The 16,642-nt window shown below is 44.6% G+C and overlaps 1 protein-coding gene across 5 annotated transcripts in view; it reads right to left on the minus strand.

Annotated features, from left to right (window-relative positions):
• CLCN3 (Cl-/H+ antiporter 3) overlaps positions 1-16,288 on the minus strand; it is an 83,481-nt gene extending 67,193 nt beyond the window's left edge. For 2 of the 5 annotated variants that reach the window (XM_075931136.2, XM_014574866.4), the window contains exons 1-2: positions 16,096-16,288; positions 8,793-8,968 (exon numbers count right to left, since the gene is read on the minus strand). In XM_075931136.2, coding sequence (XP_075787251.1) covers positions 8,793-8,952 — 160 coding nt within the window. In that variant the 5' untranslated portion in view covers positions 8,953-8,968; positions 16,096-16,288. Of the gene's footprint in view, positions 1-8,196; positions 8,319-8,792; positions 8,969-16,095 lie in introns of those variants that run through there. The other 3 variants (XM_006111677.5, XM_075931135.2, XM_075931137.2) reach the window with 2 other exon arrangements.
• Between the last annotated feature and the right edge of the window lie 354 nt (positions 16,289-16,642).

Consider the following 16,642-nt stretch of genomic DNA (forward strand, 5'->3'; position numbering starts at 1 on the left):
CTTTGGGACCTAGGTGGTGCCGGATTATCAGATATGCCAGAGTATCAGGAGGTACTCCGGTGGGGGGGCTGTGACGGGTCTGCTAGGACCCACACTGCATCCGGGGGGTGGTCAGGAATGACGCAGCAAGGGGCGAACCCTCTTCCGCCATTTTGCAGGAAGGCGGGGGAAGCCCCGCGCTGCAATTGTCCGGCTGACCGGAGCACTTCCGGGCTCCGGTTGGTGCCGGACTATCTGGAGTGCCAGACCACTAGATGCCAGACAACTGGAGTTTTACTGTACTTGCATTAGCAAAGCTTTAGGATTACAAGATGGTTTCCACACCTTTGTCTGTGTACTTCAATGCAGATAGCTCTGGGAGCCAGCTAAGCATGTGTCAAAGGCTGTGTGTTTGTAGATTATTCATAGTGCACTAGTAATCTGGCACCTTTGGGACCTAGGTGGTGCTGGATTATCAGATATGACAGAGTATCAGGAGGTACTCCGGTGGGGGGCTCTGGGAGCCAGCTAAGCATGTGTCAAAGGCTATGTGTTTGTAGATTATTCATAGTGCACTAGTAACTATTCTGAAGCATATTTTGTTTTAAAAAGTCTTAGCAATGCAAGACCCCAAATATAGTAAGTTAATGTGCATTCAATGAGAAGTTGGGGAAAGAGTGGCCTTTTGTGATTGCAAATTATGGGATATACAGGTTAGTGATGTATGATTAGTAAAGTTGTGCTGGAAAATTAATACTCAGAGATTTCACTATATCATTCTGTACTGCTACCTTGGAAGGAAGTCATGCTTTCTCACCGACTATGAGTATTTAACTCAATAGTAAAACAGCTTTTGGAATGCTGTCACATTATTTATGGATTGGTAGGGGGCATCAAAATAAGCACTCTAATCTAAATGTCTTATCAGGCAGTCATGCTTAAATCCTTCTTTGTATGATTGTAACACAGACAACATGGTGGCCAAGTTAGAAAACTGGGTCAGTTCCCTATGCACTGTCTTCAATAAGTTTGCAGGTTCCACTGGTGGAACAAGATTTACACAACCCAAATCTTTATTGGTATCTGACATCTGGCATTCAAAACATACACGTGTAAACACAGCTGCAGTGGCCTAGAAATCTTATTGAGATAGCCAACTCAAGAACACCCAAAACCATATTTTATAATTGGCTAAGGGAAGGTACCTGGTTCTCATGGTGGCCAGCACACAAATTATATTCATTAAAGTCAAATGTGGATACATATCAGATTGACTCGAACAGCTAGGAAGCCAAGTGGCAGTAGATCTGTCATGTAACCTTTAACTCATTGTTTCTTAAACTTTTTAAGATTGAGGAACACCAATTTTTTTTTTTTAAGAACAACATCATACAGGCAGTCCCCGACTTACGCGGATCCGACTTATGTCGGATCCGCAGTTACGAACGGGGCTTTTCTCGCCCCGGAGGACACGGACTTAACTGTCAGTCTGCCCCTCCCCCACTCTGTCCACCAGTGCTCACCCCAGTGGGGTTAGGGAAACCTGGGGCCATGCACTACTTACTCTCTCTCCTCTACTCCCCCTGCACTCTAGCCGGGACAGGCTGGGGCAGTGTGCTATCTGCTCTCCTTTTCCTGTGCTCAGGCCAGGCTTGGGGAATGCTGGAGCTAAGCTCTGCCAGCTCTCCCTCCCCTGTGCGCATGTGCTGCCCTCTCTCCCTCTCCCATGCTGTATGTAGAGCTGGGGAATGTTGGAGCCACACACACACCACGCCCCTGCCCTGCTCTTAAGTTGTGGGGGTGGGGTGGGAGAGGAAGGCTGTGGACACTGATTGCATGCTGGAGAATGTGTGGCCTTCTCCCGCAGTTGGTGTGCTTGCCTCCCCCAGGGCTGTAGGTGACAGGGGAGAGGCTTTGGGCAGAAAAGGCAGGACAGGGTAGTGGGCATACTGCCCCCAGCCCTAGTTTCATCTGCTGCCTATGGTCCCTGCATTGGTTTGACCTTGCATATTTGTGTTCAACAACATTTGCTTATTCTCAACATTAGTGTGAGACTCAGTCATCAAAAGCACAAGAAAATTGAGCCGCTGATGGTCCTGGAAAGTGCAGAACATGTGACATAAATCCTGTCAGCAGAGTAACATGCCACTGAAAGGAAATGAAGTCTCGGAATCAATTAAGAATTACCTGTACAACAAGAAACACATGTCAGTTTCCATTATCCAAACTTCAAAATTCCTATTAGACAAAACAAAATTGTTCTGTGACATGTTACACTAAAATTTCCCTCAGTTCTCTGCAAATCTGATTATATGAAACTATTCCATTGTTCTTCTGCCCCACCTGATTATATGTAGGTAAACTGCTGAACTGTACATCGTTTCACAATTCTCTTGCAAAACACATCTACTATCCATATCCATGTCAACTACTTCCTGTTCAACCAGTTATCTTCCCACTTATCTTAAGAGTTTTGTTCAATCACATACTTCCAGAGAAATAGCTTTTGTATAATAAAAGGTCTTCATTCGTTGCAAAGGGTCTATGTTCGGTTGTACAAGTGGTGCCAGTAATTAATCTAAGTAAAACTGAACAGGTTAGACCTCCCTTATCTGGCACCCTTGGGACCTGACTGGTCCTGAGAGCATTTGCCAGATATGGAGAGGTCACCTGCCACCAGCCTCCCAGGATACTCCTCCTCCCTGCAGTTGGCTCCGCTCTGGCCCCACTCCAGCCTACAGGCCTTAGACTTTGGCTTCTGCCCACTGGGGCTCCCCAAGGCTGGAGCTCCTCAGCTGCCATAGCTCCGCTTCTCCTCCGCCTGATTGGGAATCTCTGGAGATGGGGCTTGATGGCCACGCTTCTGCTGCACTCACCTCTGTGCTCTCATCAACAGAAATAGGTCCAATAAAATATAGGATCTCATCCACCTTTCCTCTACAGTATCCTGGGACCCACATGGCTACATACAATACTGCATATGGAATATGTATTGTGACGGGTCAGTTGAGGTTACAATAAAGTAGTGGAGGGGAGGTGTAAGTGCTTCATGCTGAGGAGGTCTCTGTTGCTAGAGTAGAAGGGAGGGGCTGATTAGAACGAGCAGAGGCGATCAGCGGCAGTTGAACACCTTGGGCTAATTGACCAGGCCCTGACCCACAGCTAACAGCTCTTTATTTCCTTCTTTATTTTCTAATGTTTTCCTGGCTGAGTTTTCCTCTGCAGGCCTGCAGAGTCAGGTCAGCTTGGGCTGATTAGGACACTTGGGGTTAATTAGGAAAACCAGTTGAGACTGGCTATAAAAGGAGCTTGCCTGCAATTGGTGGTGTGCATCGGCTGCCAAAAGGATGGCAGAAAGCACTGCTGGGAATAGGAGGAAGACACACAAATGGACACTAGGAGGACAAAAGGAAGGTGCTAGGGAAGGTGTGGGGAAGTAGCTCAGGGGTCTTGGAGCTTTCTTGTAGCAGATGGCAAGGACTCAGGCAGCTGCTATTACAGGGCCATGGGTTGGAACGCAGAGTAGAGGGTGGGCCTGGATTCCTCCAGGTTCCCACCAACACCCACTTCCTTATTTCAACTTGGGGAAAAGACTGTGGGGTTTGTTCTCGCCTCATATCATACACTGGTCAATGATGAAAAGAGCTCAACAAACAGCTAAATAATGCTCTACGTTTGGTGCCTAAAATTGAGGGCTGCTGTGAGCCTCTGAGGCTAGCAAATATGCCTGAAAGCGCAGGACCCAATGAGTTTAAAAGTAGGAGTTTTGTCTCAATATGTACATACTATAGTGGAGGAATGTTAAAATGGGGGTAAGTAAACCTGTAACATGTTTACATGCAGAGGACAGTCCGCTCCCCACACATCAGCTCTTGCCTCCCACCCCGTCTGCTGCTGCCTCTGATACAGAGGCAGCAGGGGGTGGAAGGGCAGCTCCCCACATGTACCAGGAACCTGCATGTAACCATGAAGGTTAATTGATGAGTCTGGACTCATCTGTTAACCTGGTACACTGTTACTATCACCTCCAACTATAAGGTAGAACTGAGAATTTCGAAGCTCTGGTTACACTTCAATTGAGAATGTCTAGGGTTGCAGAATTCATATGCACGAATGCAGTCAATTCAGAAACACAGTCTGTTTACAAGGCAGAAGAAAAGGCAGTATGACTGTACTAGGAAACTGACTGCTTGACCTTGTGCTTTCATTTTTAAATGCAAGCCTAAATCTACAATCACTTTTGTATGCAGCGCTATATTACCTCACCCTTATCTCTTCAGTCTTTTTAGAATATTAATTTTGATGTACTCCATACCTGCTCCGTGTGATGCTCTATTCTCCTCTAGTAGCACCTAGATCATTTAGTGATTGATGACTTACAGCTTTTGCTAAGAATCACAACTTTTAGCTCATAAAATAGAATCTCAGTTGTTCGATCCAGGTGAGTTGGAAACTTAGCCACAGATAATTCCGGAACACCCATGGTATAGACACTGGTAGCCAGAAGTGGAAATGGCTCTCCACTGTGCTGCTGTCCCTCCCGCACAACTGGGAGAACAGTGCAGTCACATGCTCTCTGGGAGGCTTTCCCATTGTTCCTGTAGTGCAGTGTTTCCCAATATTATTTGGCCACTGAACCCTTTTAAACTCAAAAGAATTTTGCGGAACCCCTTCTAACAGCCTTATATATGATAGTGGTGTGATCACCTGTTATATGACTGACTGCATGTGCAGTGCAGTGACATCATCGTCCCCACTCTGGCTATGCTGGCATTACATAGGGACACTTATTGTGGCAAACACAAATGAAAATTGTTTTCAATAAAATTCATAAATTCTTAAATATTTTTTTGAAATCATAAAATGTTAGTGTCATGGAAGTTTCTCACTGAACCCTTATTTTCACTTTGCGGAACCCCATTTGGGACACACTACTGTAGAGGAAGGGGATACAGAGTGCCAGGTAAGAGCCCTCACCCCATCTCCCTCACTCCCTGCCTGGCCCGGCAAAACCTTTAATCAGACAACCCTGTGATTTGCTGGACTAAAGAGGGTCAAGTGTACCAGAAACCATTCTAGTAAGGCTGCTGTAGCCAAAAGACAAAATGAAATAAATTTAAAAAAAAAAATAATGAGGCCATGAAATCCAGCAGCAAGACACCTGCTTGATTTTCAGCTCTGTCAGAAACAAGATTAGCATGAAAATTTAAATTTATACACCAAGGAGATAAAGAATAGTAAAATATTTATTTTCACAAAATACTCTATGTATTTAAGTTTAATAAGTGAGTTTTTACAACTTTAGCCAAAAAAACCTCCAGAACTGCCAACAAAAGCAATTTATTTTGAATAATCCATAACCTATCTATACATTAACTTTTTGGTAGTTGATACAAAATATTTTTAGTTATAACATGTAAAGATACTGAGAAACTACTCATTCTAATCAAACATGATCATGATAGAAATTATTCTATTATATTGATGTCCCAGTTTTGGCAGGTAAGGTCTAGATATGCCATTAATAAAATAAGCTCATCTCCAGGAATAATATCAGATGCATTCAAGTGCATGAAGACGCAGATCCTTTCTGAATGAGTCTTGTGAAGCATTTTGTTTAATTAGTGGCTGATCTTCTCTTTAGCTCAATTTGTAGTCAAATTCTCTTACTTCAAATGACTGATCTTGGCTGTTCCAAGTAACTTGAATGAAAACCCTCCTAATCAGACCAAACCACATCTGGTCATGGAAAAAATAAAATCCTTTTCTGTGATAAATCAATAGGACCAACAAGTTGCATTTAAATGTGTGATTAGGATCCCATTTAAACTATTTTCAAGGTGAATGTGTGAGGATTATGAAGTGAAGTCTCCAACACAAGTATTCCACACTAAGATGCAGTAATTGTAAAACGTGAGTAAACTCATTTCAATCTGTAGATACATATTTTAACAAGATAGCAGCTCTATAAAGATATTTCAAGATGCTCTAAAACTTTCCATTATAAGCCCTGTATTTTCAGTTGTCTTCCAAAACTAGCCATCATTGGATATTTCTGCCCATATAATTACCTGCATCAGGCTAAATTTCTTAAGAGCTTCTGGTAAACCAGTTCAACCATTCTCTAATCTCATTCTTCAGAAAACATTAAATTCTTAAAACCATTTCAGTTAAACTATTGCCTCTCCATAGCAGCATTCCCTCTAAGCTGCAAGGCAGCACAGCTTCACAAGTGACTCATCAGCCTCACCCAGTCAGTGGCTCAGGACTCCCTGCACAGAGCTGACTGACTGAGTGGGGCTGATGAATGACCTGTGAAGCTGTGCTGCCACACAGGTTAGAGAGAACACTGCTCTGCAGACTGGAGCAAACACTCAAAATTTGACTAGGGCAGAAATGAGGAACCTTGGTTGGTCAGGATCTGACGCTTGGTCCTCCCCCCAGAATGGGGGAGCCCACAGTGGCACTCCAGCTCCCCTGCCATTTCCCCACTGGGCTAGAGCATACAATCTACTAGCTTGGACCCGCCAAGCTCTAGTGTGCAAGAGGAATGTGGGGACTGTTTTCTTTTCCTCAATCTATTTTTTGTTTGCTTCTCACTTGTGTGCGGCCCCCAACTAATTTTTCTGTGGGTCAGTGATCCCCAACCCAAAAAAGGCTTCCCACTCCTGGACTAGGGGTGGTCTTTCTGTTGCATGAAATTCTGCCCCCATTTGGCCAAGTTATGAAACTGAAAAATCACAATTAGCGATCAGCTAACAAATTTTTATAATACTTCAACAAAAACTGAAAAGTTTTTCTGTACACCCTGAGGATGCAGAGGTTGAGTAGAACTTGGCCCGTAAGCGCTCCTCTAGCTGCCAAAGGCCTCTACTAAGGTGCCATGCACTGACATGGATAAACAACAAATTGTCTGTCCTGTGCTCTCAATGCTCTGCTTCCTGGTGCCTAGGCAGTGTGAAGAAGGCAGCTACCATACTAGACTATAGGGGAGAGCCAGATACAATATAACATGATATGGACAAAGTCAGGGAAAGGGGAAGTAGTAAGGGCTAGGGAATACAAATGCGTTACGTAAAGGCAACACTACAGTAAAACCTGTGTTATCCGGCATGCCCAGGGATTAGGGCATGCCGGTAACCCAAAAATTCTGGTTATCTGAGGGGTGGGGAGTGAGGGGAAGCTATGTAGGGCCTACGGTGGGAGAGGGGCACAGGAGCCATGCGGGGGTTAGGATGTGGCCTGCTGGGGGGGGGGGGGGTGGGCCACGAGCTGCGGGAGAGGGGATGTGCTCTGGTGGGGGGGATGAAAGCCAGGGGGTGGGAGGCAGAGATGGTGGGGGCAGCCTGCTGGGGGAAAGGGAGGAGGGAGCCACAGGTGGGGGCTGGCCTGGCCTGCTGGGGGTGCCAGGAGCCGCAGGGGGAGCCAAGGTGCTTGCTGCTTGCTTCCAGCTGCTGTTGGCCCCTCCCCTACGTACATGCCGCATGCTCGTCGAGGAGCATCCTGGCACTTAAAGGGCCAGGTTTTTTGTTTTTGTTTTTTTGCTTTTCCCGGTGTCAGAAATTTGCCGGTTTCTACTGTTTTGCAGATGCTTAAATTCTAGATAGCGCAGGTTTTACTGTACTTCCCCTACCTCACATTAGTGATGAGACTAATGCCTCACATTAGTGATGAGACTAAATCCATTAACATTTTTGAAGACCTCATCTAGAGAGATGAATGGGATCACAGCCTTCTCGAGTAGCAGCTAGTGTAAGATGAAAATCTCCATCTGCTCCAAAGTGGCAACACAAGTTGCCAAGTTTACACATACAGTTCACTCAAGCTGTTACTAGCAACAAAGATATTATTGTCCCCATTTTATAGATTAAAGGCAAACAGAGAGCTGCTAAATTTACTGGAGATACTCGAGTAGATACAAAGAGATTCCTCATTTCTGCTCACAAGGAGAGAAGAAGAATAAAATTTAGAAGATAATGGTAAGTTTCACAGCTGCTTGTTAAAGGGGCCAGTAAACAGTGGAAGTGACTATAATCATGTGGGGGGGGGGGTTTGGTTTGGTTATTTTCCTTTACATGTTGTTGGATCTCTTCCCCATGTCAGTGTTTGCTATTTATCATCAAAGAGTGCATATTTGCTCTAAATTGAAGAGCTCAGTGTAATTCAAATGTTTAGTCTCTTTCATCAACAGAAGTTGGTCCAATAAAAGATTCTCACCCATCTTGTTGCTCTAACTCACTCATTTACAGACTCAATGAACTTTTCCTTGGATTCTTGACAGTATGGTTAAACAGCTACAGAAGAATCATCATTCTATTCTTGTATGGAAAGGAACAGTGCTAAGAAGCAGATTGTAGGAGACAGTAGAAAAAAAATAGTTACACCCAGTCTAGTTTTATTATACTCAAAGGATAATACATTAACAACTATTCTTATGAGCTGATGTGCAAATACAAGAGTTAATCTGTAGCCTTTTCACTCAATGAACCATACAAGCAAAACAGGAGACAGCTTTTTATGACTTTTTACTAAAGGGAAGAAAAACTTGACATGCAGATTTTTTTCTGTTTTGAAAGTAATGACAGAAGACATATGACTATCAGAAAGGTTGGCATGTCAGGCTCCTCGAAGTCTAATAACTGCTTAGCAAGAGAAACCTTTGTAGATACAAACGTTTTTCAGTAACATTTTCAGAGCCATCTCCATGAACAGTTACTGACAAGATCTGGAAAATTTTAATCACTGCAAAAGCTACTCCCTCCTAAGCTCATAAACAAACAGAAAAAAGCCATAAATAAGAACTACTAACTTACCAATCGATGCATCACCATCTAACAAATTGTCATCTTCAGAAGTCTGAAAGTCCATAATGACACCTGCTCCATCTAAAAGCTCCTCATCACTGCTTGCACTAGTTATACTGTTGTAACTATTTCGATAGTAGCCTCTATGGAAAAGCTGCTCAGACTCCATTTAGCTGTTTTATAACCTAAGTAAAGGAAGAGTGATGTCGTAAGAAGCAGTATTAAAGCTATACAATAAAGAACAGGTAATTCACACAAAGCAAATATGCTTCAGCTTAATTTGATAAAACAGAAAATTCAGATCATGCTAAGTGAAATATTGTCCAAATATAATATTTTAAAACTTGTAATTAGTTTAAATATTGTTATAACAATATTTATAATACAGGACCTCTTAAGCAAGGAAGATTTTCCTATTATGGCTAATTTTCCCTTATCCAACTTCCCAGTACCTTCCTACTTCTACCAAGTCTTTTGTAGCTATTTCACTTTGAAGAAACGTTGTTCTAATCCAAACAGGCTCTCTTTGGACAGATATGCAGCTAATAGTGTTGTTTATGCCACTGACCTTCCTTATGCTTGTTTAGAACTGAGTATTAGGTTCTCGGAGTATTAGTACTTTGTTTGGGAAGTAAATTAGGGCTGTCAATTGACCTGTATTAATGCCTGCAATTAACGCAGGACAGGATTAACGCATTAAAAAAATTAATGCAATAATCACAGGTGTTAATGCTGCGCTGCCTCTTTGAAGTACCAGCTCAGGTGCTTTAAAGGGGCAGCGCAAGCGGAGCCAGGGATCAGCTGGAGTGCTGAGCTGATCTCCTGCTCTGCATTGCAAAACCCTTTGAAGTGCCACTCCAACACTTCAAAGGGGCTTTGCAACAGGGGAGAAGGGGATCAGCTGGAGTTCTCAGCTGACTCCAGGCTCTGTCTGCGCTGCCCTTTGGAAATGCCACTGTGGTGCTTCCAAGGGGCAGCACTGCATGGAGCCCAGGATCAGCTGGGGATTCCAGCTGATCCTGGGCTCCATGCAACACTGCCCCGATGAAACGCCACCATAGTGTTTCAAAGGGGAGTTGCACATGATTAATCGTAATTAGAATTTTTAGACACTTGACAGCCCTGAAGTAAGTTTAAAAAAAAGTAAGCATCCTTAGTATGGACAGTGGGTGAAACTGCTGCTTGGGGAAGCAAGCTCCCTAATCTGTGGCCTTGCCACTCTCCCACTCCTGATCTGCCTGGGCCTTGCCCCCTTCCTACGGTCACTCCTCTTATCTTCTGCTCACCCATTCCAGCCAAATATCTGAACCCAAATGTAGCAAATGAAATATGAAGAAAAATTCTTCTAAAATTTCTTTCCAAACAAAATCAAGCATATTTTCTGCTTTGTGCTAGATTATGAATACTTAACATGCAGAAAATGCCTAATTCAAAGCACTACATATTTTTTTGACATACCTTGAAGTTAGTCAGAGATTTATTTGCAAAAACTTGGTACATAAAGACAAGTCAGCTGTTCTGCAGAATACAACATTAAATATTGGGGGAATACATGATGTGGCTCTTCTCTGTTTTATATTTTCTCAATCAGTATTTGTAAGCAGATTTAACATTTTAAATATTCTTTCAAAGCTTCATGAAGTAATAATTCCAGATTACTATGTGTTTAAATTCTGAAGAGATAAGCAATTAAGGCTAAAGCCAAATAGATTGCATAGATTTTTAGATGCACAATGATTTTTTAGAGATATGATTTCACAATCTTCAGCAACAAACTAATGAAATATTTAAATCGAATTTGAAATGAAGAACTTGCCTTCACGACATGGTGGATCGACACTGTAACAATCAATTCACGAATGGTCAATTTATCATGGCTGCTTATTAAGTTATAGATTAGTGGTAGGGGTGTGAATGTGTAACTGTGTACAGTTAACTGACGAAGCTGGGCTCATCTGTTGACCATCACGGTTACACAGAGGGTACAGGTATGCAGGGGGAGCAGGCTTAATAGTCAGCTCCCCACGCACACTGACCTCTGGAGACACACCTGCCCTCTCGCCCCCCACCCTGCTGCTTCTGTATCAGAGGCAGCAGTGTGTGTGTGGGGTGGAGGGGGGGGGAGACGGAGGTAGGAGCTGGTATGTGCAGGGAACCTAGCTTTTGCAGTGCAGGAGGGCACTCTAAGCTTATGTATGACACCCAGTAAGAAAAGGACAATATAAAGTACCAGGATGGACTGACAAGTCGTCATGTGGAAAGCCAGGATTTCAATAAGCTTTTCCATTTGTACAGTTTTCTAAATAAAAGTACACAGTAATTTATATAACCATGGAAACATGTTGATTTACAACTAAATAGAACCTTTAGACTAGTTGTGGTACATTTTTGCTCCTTTTTTCTCTACCTAGGAGAGTACAGTATCATATATATAGTAGCCCAGTGTCTGTGAGTCTAACGCTGACGTACACGGCCACGCCCCGACCATGTACATCAGTGCCCTGCCCCTCTTCCCCTCCTGCCGTAGCGCTGAGTGCTGCGCCCCTCAGCTGAGCCACCGCGGGGGAGGGGAAGGGGCAGTGACATAGACGTCCCCGCTCCCTGGCCGTGTACGTCACCGCCCTGCCCCTCCTCCCCCACGGCGGCGCGGCTGAGCTCGCAACACTCAGCCGAGCCGCCACAGAGGGAGGGGAAGGGGATGGGGCGGTGACGTACACGGCCAGGTGGCGGGGCCATATACATCACCGCCCCCCTTTTCCTTCCCACTGAGGTGCTCAGCTGAATGCTGCGCCCCTTAGCCAGGCCACCAGGGAAGCCAGCAATGCAAGGGGCCGTTTGGGCTCCCCCGTGGTGGGAGGGGAAAGGGAGGTGGGGCAGTGACATACACGGCAGCACTCAGCCGAGCGCCGCAGCGGGAGGGGTAGGGGAAGGGAGAGACAGGCAGGAGACGGAGGAGAAGAGAAAGGGAAAGTGAAAGGAAGGAGGGGGAGAAGAGAAAGAACGAGACAGAGAGAGAGGCAGGAGGCGGAGGAGAAGAGAAAGGGAGAGTGAAAGGAAGGAGGGGGAGAAGAGAAAGAACGAGACAGAAAGAGAGGCAGCAGGCGGAGGAGAGCTGAGACACACACACACACACACACACAGCTCAAGAGAGAAGACCTGAAAATCCGTCTTATGATGGGCTAATTGGCTAGTAAACTATGTATTAGGGATGTAAAGTGACTAGTTGACTATCCCATCAGCCTAGGCAGGAGCAGGAGCTATGGAGAGCTGGCTTAAAAGCCAGTTTCCCCCAGCACCATCTTGGGGGAGGGGAGACAGGACAGGGGAGGCAGAGGTGTAGCAGCGGACCCAGTGGGAGCAATCCTGGCTCACACCAGGTCCCACACACTACGTCTCTGCTTTTTAAGTGTAGTAAGAGCTGCCAGGCTCAACTGTCTCAGTTCGCACCCGGTCCTAGACCACTGTAGCTCTGCTCTTTAAATGTAGTAAAAGATGTCAGCTCGCACCTGGCCCCAGATTGCTGTGGCTCTACTTTTTAAATGTTGGAAGAGCCACCAGGTTCTTACTACATTTAAAAAAGCAGAGCACCAGCAAACCTCCTTATTAACTAATTGAGTAGTCAATGGAAATTCCATTGACTACTCAATTAGCTTACTAACTGCTAGTTAACATCCCTACTATAAACATTTATTTCAGAAGTTATATAGCTTAATGCATTCAGATTATAAATTGTACAATTCTGGTATGTTAGAAAGTGGTGAATGATATATTGCTTAGTTACTTTTTACTTGTGTTTTGTGTCAAGCTGACTTAGGGTGGTAACTTGAATTTAAACCTAACATCAAAACATTTAAACAATAAATAAATGTAAGAGATAATGTCTTTCGCATGTTTATTAAATTCAGATGTTAAACACATTTAACTTTCAAAAGATATCTTTATTATAATTTAAGTAACAAAATACAGTCCAATTTAAATACAAATTTAAAAAAAGGTTTTATCCACCTTGTTAAGTACTACCCTTGGTAACAAGGAAATTGCCACCTATTTGCACTTAATGACAAAATCATCAAGTTCTCATACCAGTTTTCAACTACTTATATTTTAAAAAATCTATCACGATTAAGAAGGAATACAGCCCTGTTTCCCATACAATTTAACTTAACTTATTCTAAACACATCAAGCAACATGTAAAAATCATAAAAGTATCAGGCAATATAGAGCACAGAAGAGGAGATAAAATAAAGTTCATCCTTCAGAAGTCAAAAAAATAAATAAAACCATTTTAGAGCCATTAAGTTCTAACTGAAGAAAAAGAAAAGAAAGCCTTCCACAGAATAAAGGGAAATACAATGAGACAGCATTTCAGTACATACACTCTAGATTGGAAAATTATTATGTAGGGATACACAGAAAAAAGTGAGAAAAGTAAAAGAGCTAGAAGTTTATCTTTGTGGTATAATGGATACAATTAAATATCCACAAAATATGTAAACAATCTGGTATTTTTTATGCACGTAACTTAAAGCAGAAACTAGTACAGAGACCACAATTATAGATTTCATATTGCATTCTCTTAGGAGTACATTTCTCTCAGATATGGAATTGACTGAACTTGAGTTTAAAAAAAAAGGCTAAAAGGCACAGAATCGGAACAATGTTGAATACTACATACCAATACAGAACGGGAATTTTACCTCTTTATTGAACTTTCTTGTCCTCTTGAAAGCAATTACCACAAAATACTCATCTTGGAGGATATTTTTTATGCATTCACTCTGCATTAATTCCAAAGCCACTAGCCTACTTATGATGGGAACTTAACTCATGCTCCAAATCATATGACTCAAGTAGAATAGTAGTGACACTATAGTTAAGGATAAGTTGTGCTTTGAAAAATCTTCAGCTTTTCCGGAAAAAGGACTTTTGCCCAAGCGGGAGCGTTTCTGGAAAAGCGGCTGATTTTGTACAGTACAGCGTCGATGCTTTTCCGGAAATTCAAGCGGCCAGTGTAGACAGCTCGCAGCTTATTCCGGAAAAGCGGCTGATTTTCCGGAATAAGTGGCCCAGTGTAGACACACCTTACATGTATACAGTTTTCAGACAAATGTTACAAGCGCTTTGGAGGATAAGATTGATAATTCAAAATGGTCTGGATAAACTGGGGAAATGGTCGAAAGTAAAAAGGATGAAATTCAACAAGCACAAATGCAAAGTACTCCACTTATGAAGGAACAATCATTTGCACACAGCCAACATGGGAAAGAACTAGAAGGAAGGAGTACTGCAAAAAAAGCATCTGGGGGTCATAGCAGACCACAACCTACATACAAGTGAACAGTCCAACACAGCTGCAAAAAAGGCAAACATAATTCTGGGATATATTAGCAGGAGTATTGTAAACAAGAAATAATTTTTCCACCATGTCATGCTGCTTAGGCCTCAGCTGGAGTACTGTATCCAATTCAACTGGATGGCATATTTCAGGAAAGTTATGGATAACTTGAAGCAATTCCTTAGAATACCAAAAATGACCAAAGGTCTAGAAAAAATGACCTATGAGGAAACATTTTTAAAAAAATGTTTTTTTTCAAGTCTGGAGAACAGAAGACAAAGGGGACATAACAGTTTTCAAGTTTATAAAACAGGTTCTCAAACTTTGTGATACCGCAACCCCCCTCTAAGTTGCTTGTAACCAGCCAGGGGGCTGGGATCCACAGTTTGAGAAACACAGATATAAAAGATTGTTAAAAGGAGAAAGGAGAAAAATGGTTCTTTTTAACTTCTGAAGATAGGACAAGAAGTAATGTTCTTCAATTGCAGCAACGGTGGCTTAGGTTGCATGTTAAAAACCATGAAAAAGTTTTTCCTAAAGTATTGGAATAAGTTGTCTAGGGATGTGAACTAGTTGACTATACAATAAGCAAATGCTAGTTGCGCCCCCTCCCCCCTTTGCTGAAAGAAGCAGCAAGGGAGGGGAAGAAGGGAGTACTTCCAAGCAGCAGCGCCGCATGGAGTCTGGGGCCAAACCCCAGTCTCCACATGCCGCTGCCACTTTGAAACGCCGTGTGCAGCCCAGGGTCAGCAGGGGAGTTCCCAGCTGCCCCCGGGCTCCATGCAAAGCTACCACTTTGAAATGCCACAAGCAGCCTGGAATACACAGATAGCCCTGGGCTTCATGTGGCGTTTCAAAGCCGCAGCACTGCATGGAGTCTGGGGTCAGCTGGAGATTCAGAGTCCGCAGCTCACCCCAGGCTCCGTGCAGCGTTTCTTGAAATGCTGCAGGGAGCAAAGGGCCAGCGGAGGACTGCTGAGTCTCCCACTGGCCCTGTGCTCCCTGCAGCGCTTTTGCTTGAAGTGTAGCAACAGCCCTTGGAGCACCTTTATTGACTAATCCAACAGGTGATGCAAAGTACATTGAATATTCAATTAGCCAAATAATCGAAATTTACATCCCTAAAACTGCCTAGACAGATTGTGAAACAGTAGAATCTCCATCACTGTCTAACCTGCTCTTATAAAGATCTCCAAACACCTGTCAGGAATGGTCTAGATAATATTTAGTCCTTTCTTGAGTGCATGCAATTGGAAGAATAGAAAGCCTCTCAAAATTCCGTCAAGTTATAGAATTCTATGTCTATTCCTGTTATCTATTTCTTCCAGTATCTTCTCTAGCTATGAAAGGGCAAACACAGAATGCTCCGCCTCATAACCAAGCTTCTTGGTGTTACAGCCATTTTATCAGCCAAGACCATGAGGTGATTATGAGGTGAGCAAACGCAAGAAGATGAGATTATTCATTGCTAAAATAGGGAGCATGTACACCAAACAGATAAGCATTGCAGGTGACGATACAGTAACATTAAAGATGGGGAGTTTCTAAAGAGAAAGACCCTGTTCGATACCTGCAGGGACACTAGCAAACAATACTTTCATTTGCGAAGCAATGAAGTTAAAGCTGGGGAAAAAAAAATCAGGCATTCAACTACCTCTCTCGTGTCTTTAGGAGACCGCCATGCCATGCATGCGGTCTCTCCCGTGTCCTGGGAAAGTGTAAACACTCAGACAGAAATCGTCACTACATGGAATAGCGGCTTCACCCTGCAGCCACGGGCCCAGGCAGGCACTGGGGCACTGCGGGAGCAACACGCGCGCACTGACCCGCTCCCCCCTGCGCAGCGCCCCAAAGAGACAGATGCGGAGGAGCCAACAGCCCCCGGCAAGCGAGGGGAGCCGTGAAAACCCACGGACGCTGCCCCGGCTCAGGCAACCCTGACGCCTCCCTCCTCGCCCCGTGTCCCTGCGCCGTACCTGGCCAGGTGGCGCCGCCTGCTGCTCCCTGGGGAGACGCTCGCGCATCCTCCCGCTGCGCTGCTGGGCAGGGCGGAGAAGCTGCTCGGGGCGGGGTCCAGGACAGCGCGCGGCCGCCTGGCTCCAGCGTTCCCCGCCAGCGCTAGCTCGCTCACCCGCCCGGCCACACCCCACTCCGTGCGTGGGCGGAGCTTCCTCCCCACCACCCCTGCGCCCGGAGCTACGTCACTTCCGCCGCGCCACGGCCTATTTCCGGCGCTTATGGCGGTTGGAGGTTGCCTGGCCTTGGGGCAGGAGCAAGGTGGGTGACTTCTGGCTCCCAGACCCGGCGCTGCCCTGACCCGGCATCTGCCCCACTCGTCTGTGACCGATCAGCCGCTCCTGTTTGGTCCCAGCGCTGCGGGTGCGGAAGGTTAGCCCGTGGGGGCTGACACAGCCCCGGCCTGCGGCGTCCCAGGGGGTGCTCCTCTAGCCCCCCCCCCATCGGCTGACCAGTCAAACTGTAGAGTTAACCGGTTAACACCTTACACGGTGTCGCGTGTCCCTA

The sequence above is a fragment of the Pelodiscus sinensis genome, chromosome 4, assembly GCF_052426305.1.
Source record: "Pelodiscus sinensis isolate ZL-2025 chromosome 4, ASM5242630v1, whole genome shotgun sequence".
Lineage (NCBI taxonomy): Eukaryota > Metazoa > Chordata > Testudines > Trionychidae > Pelodiscus > Pelodiscus sinensis.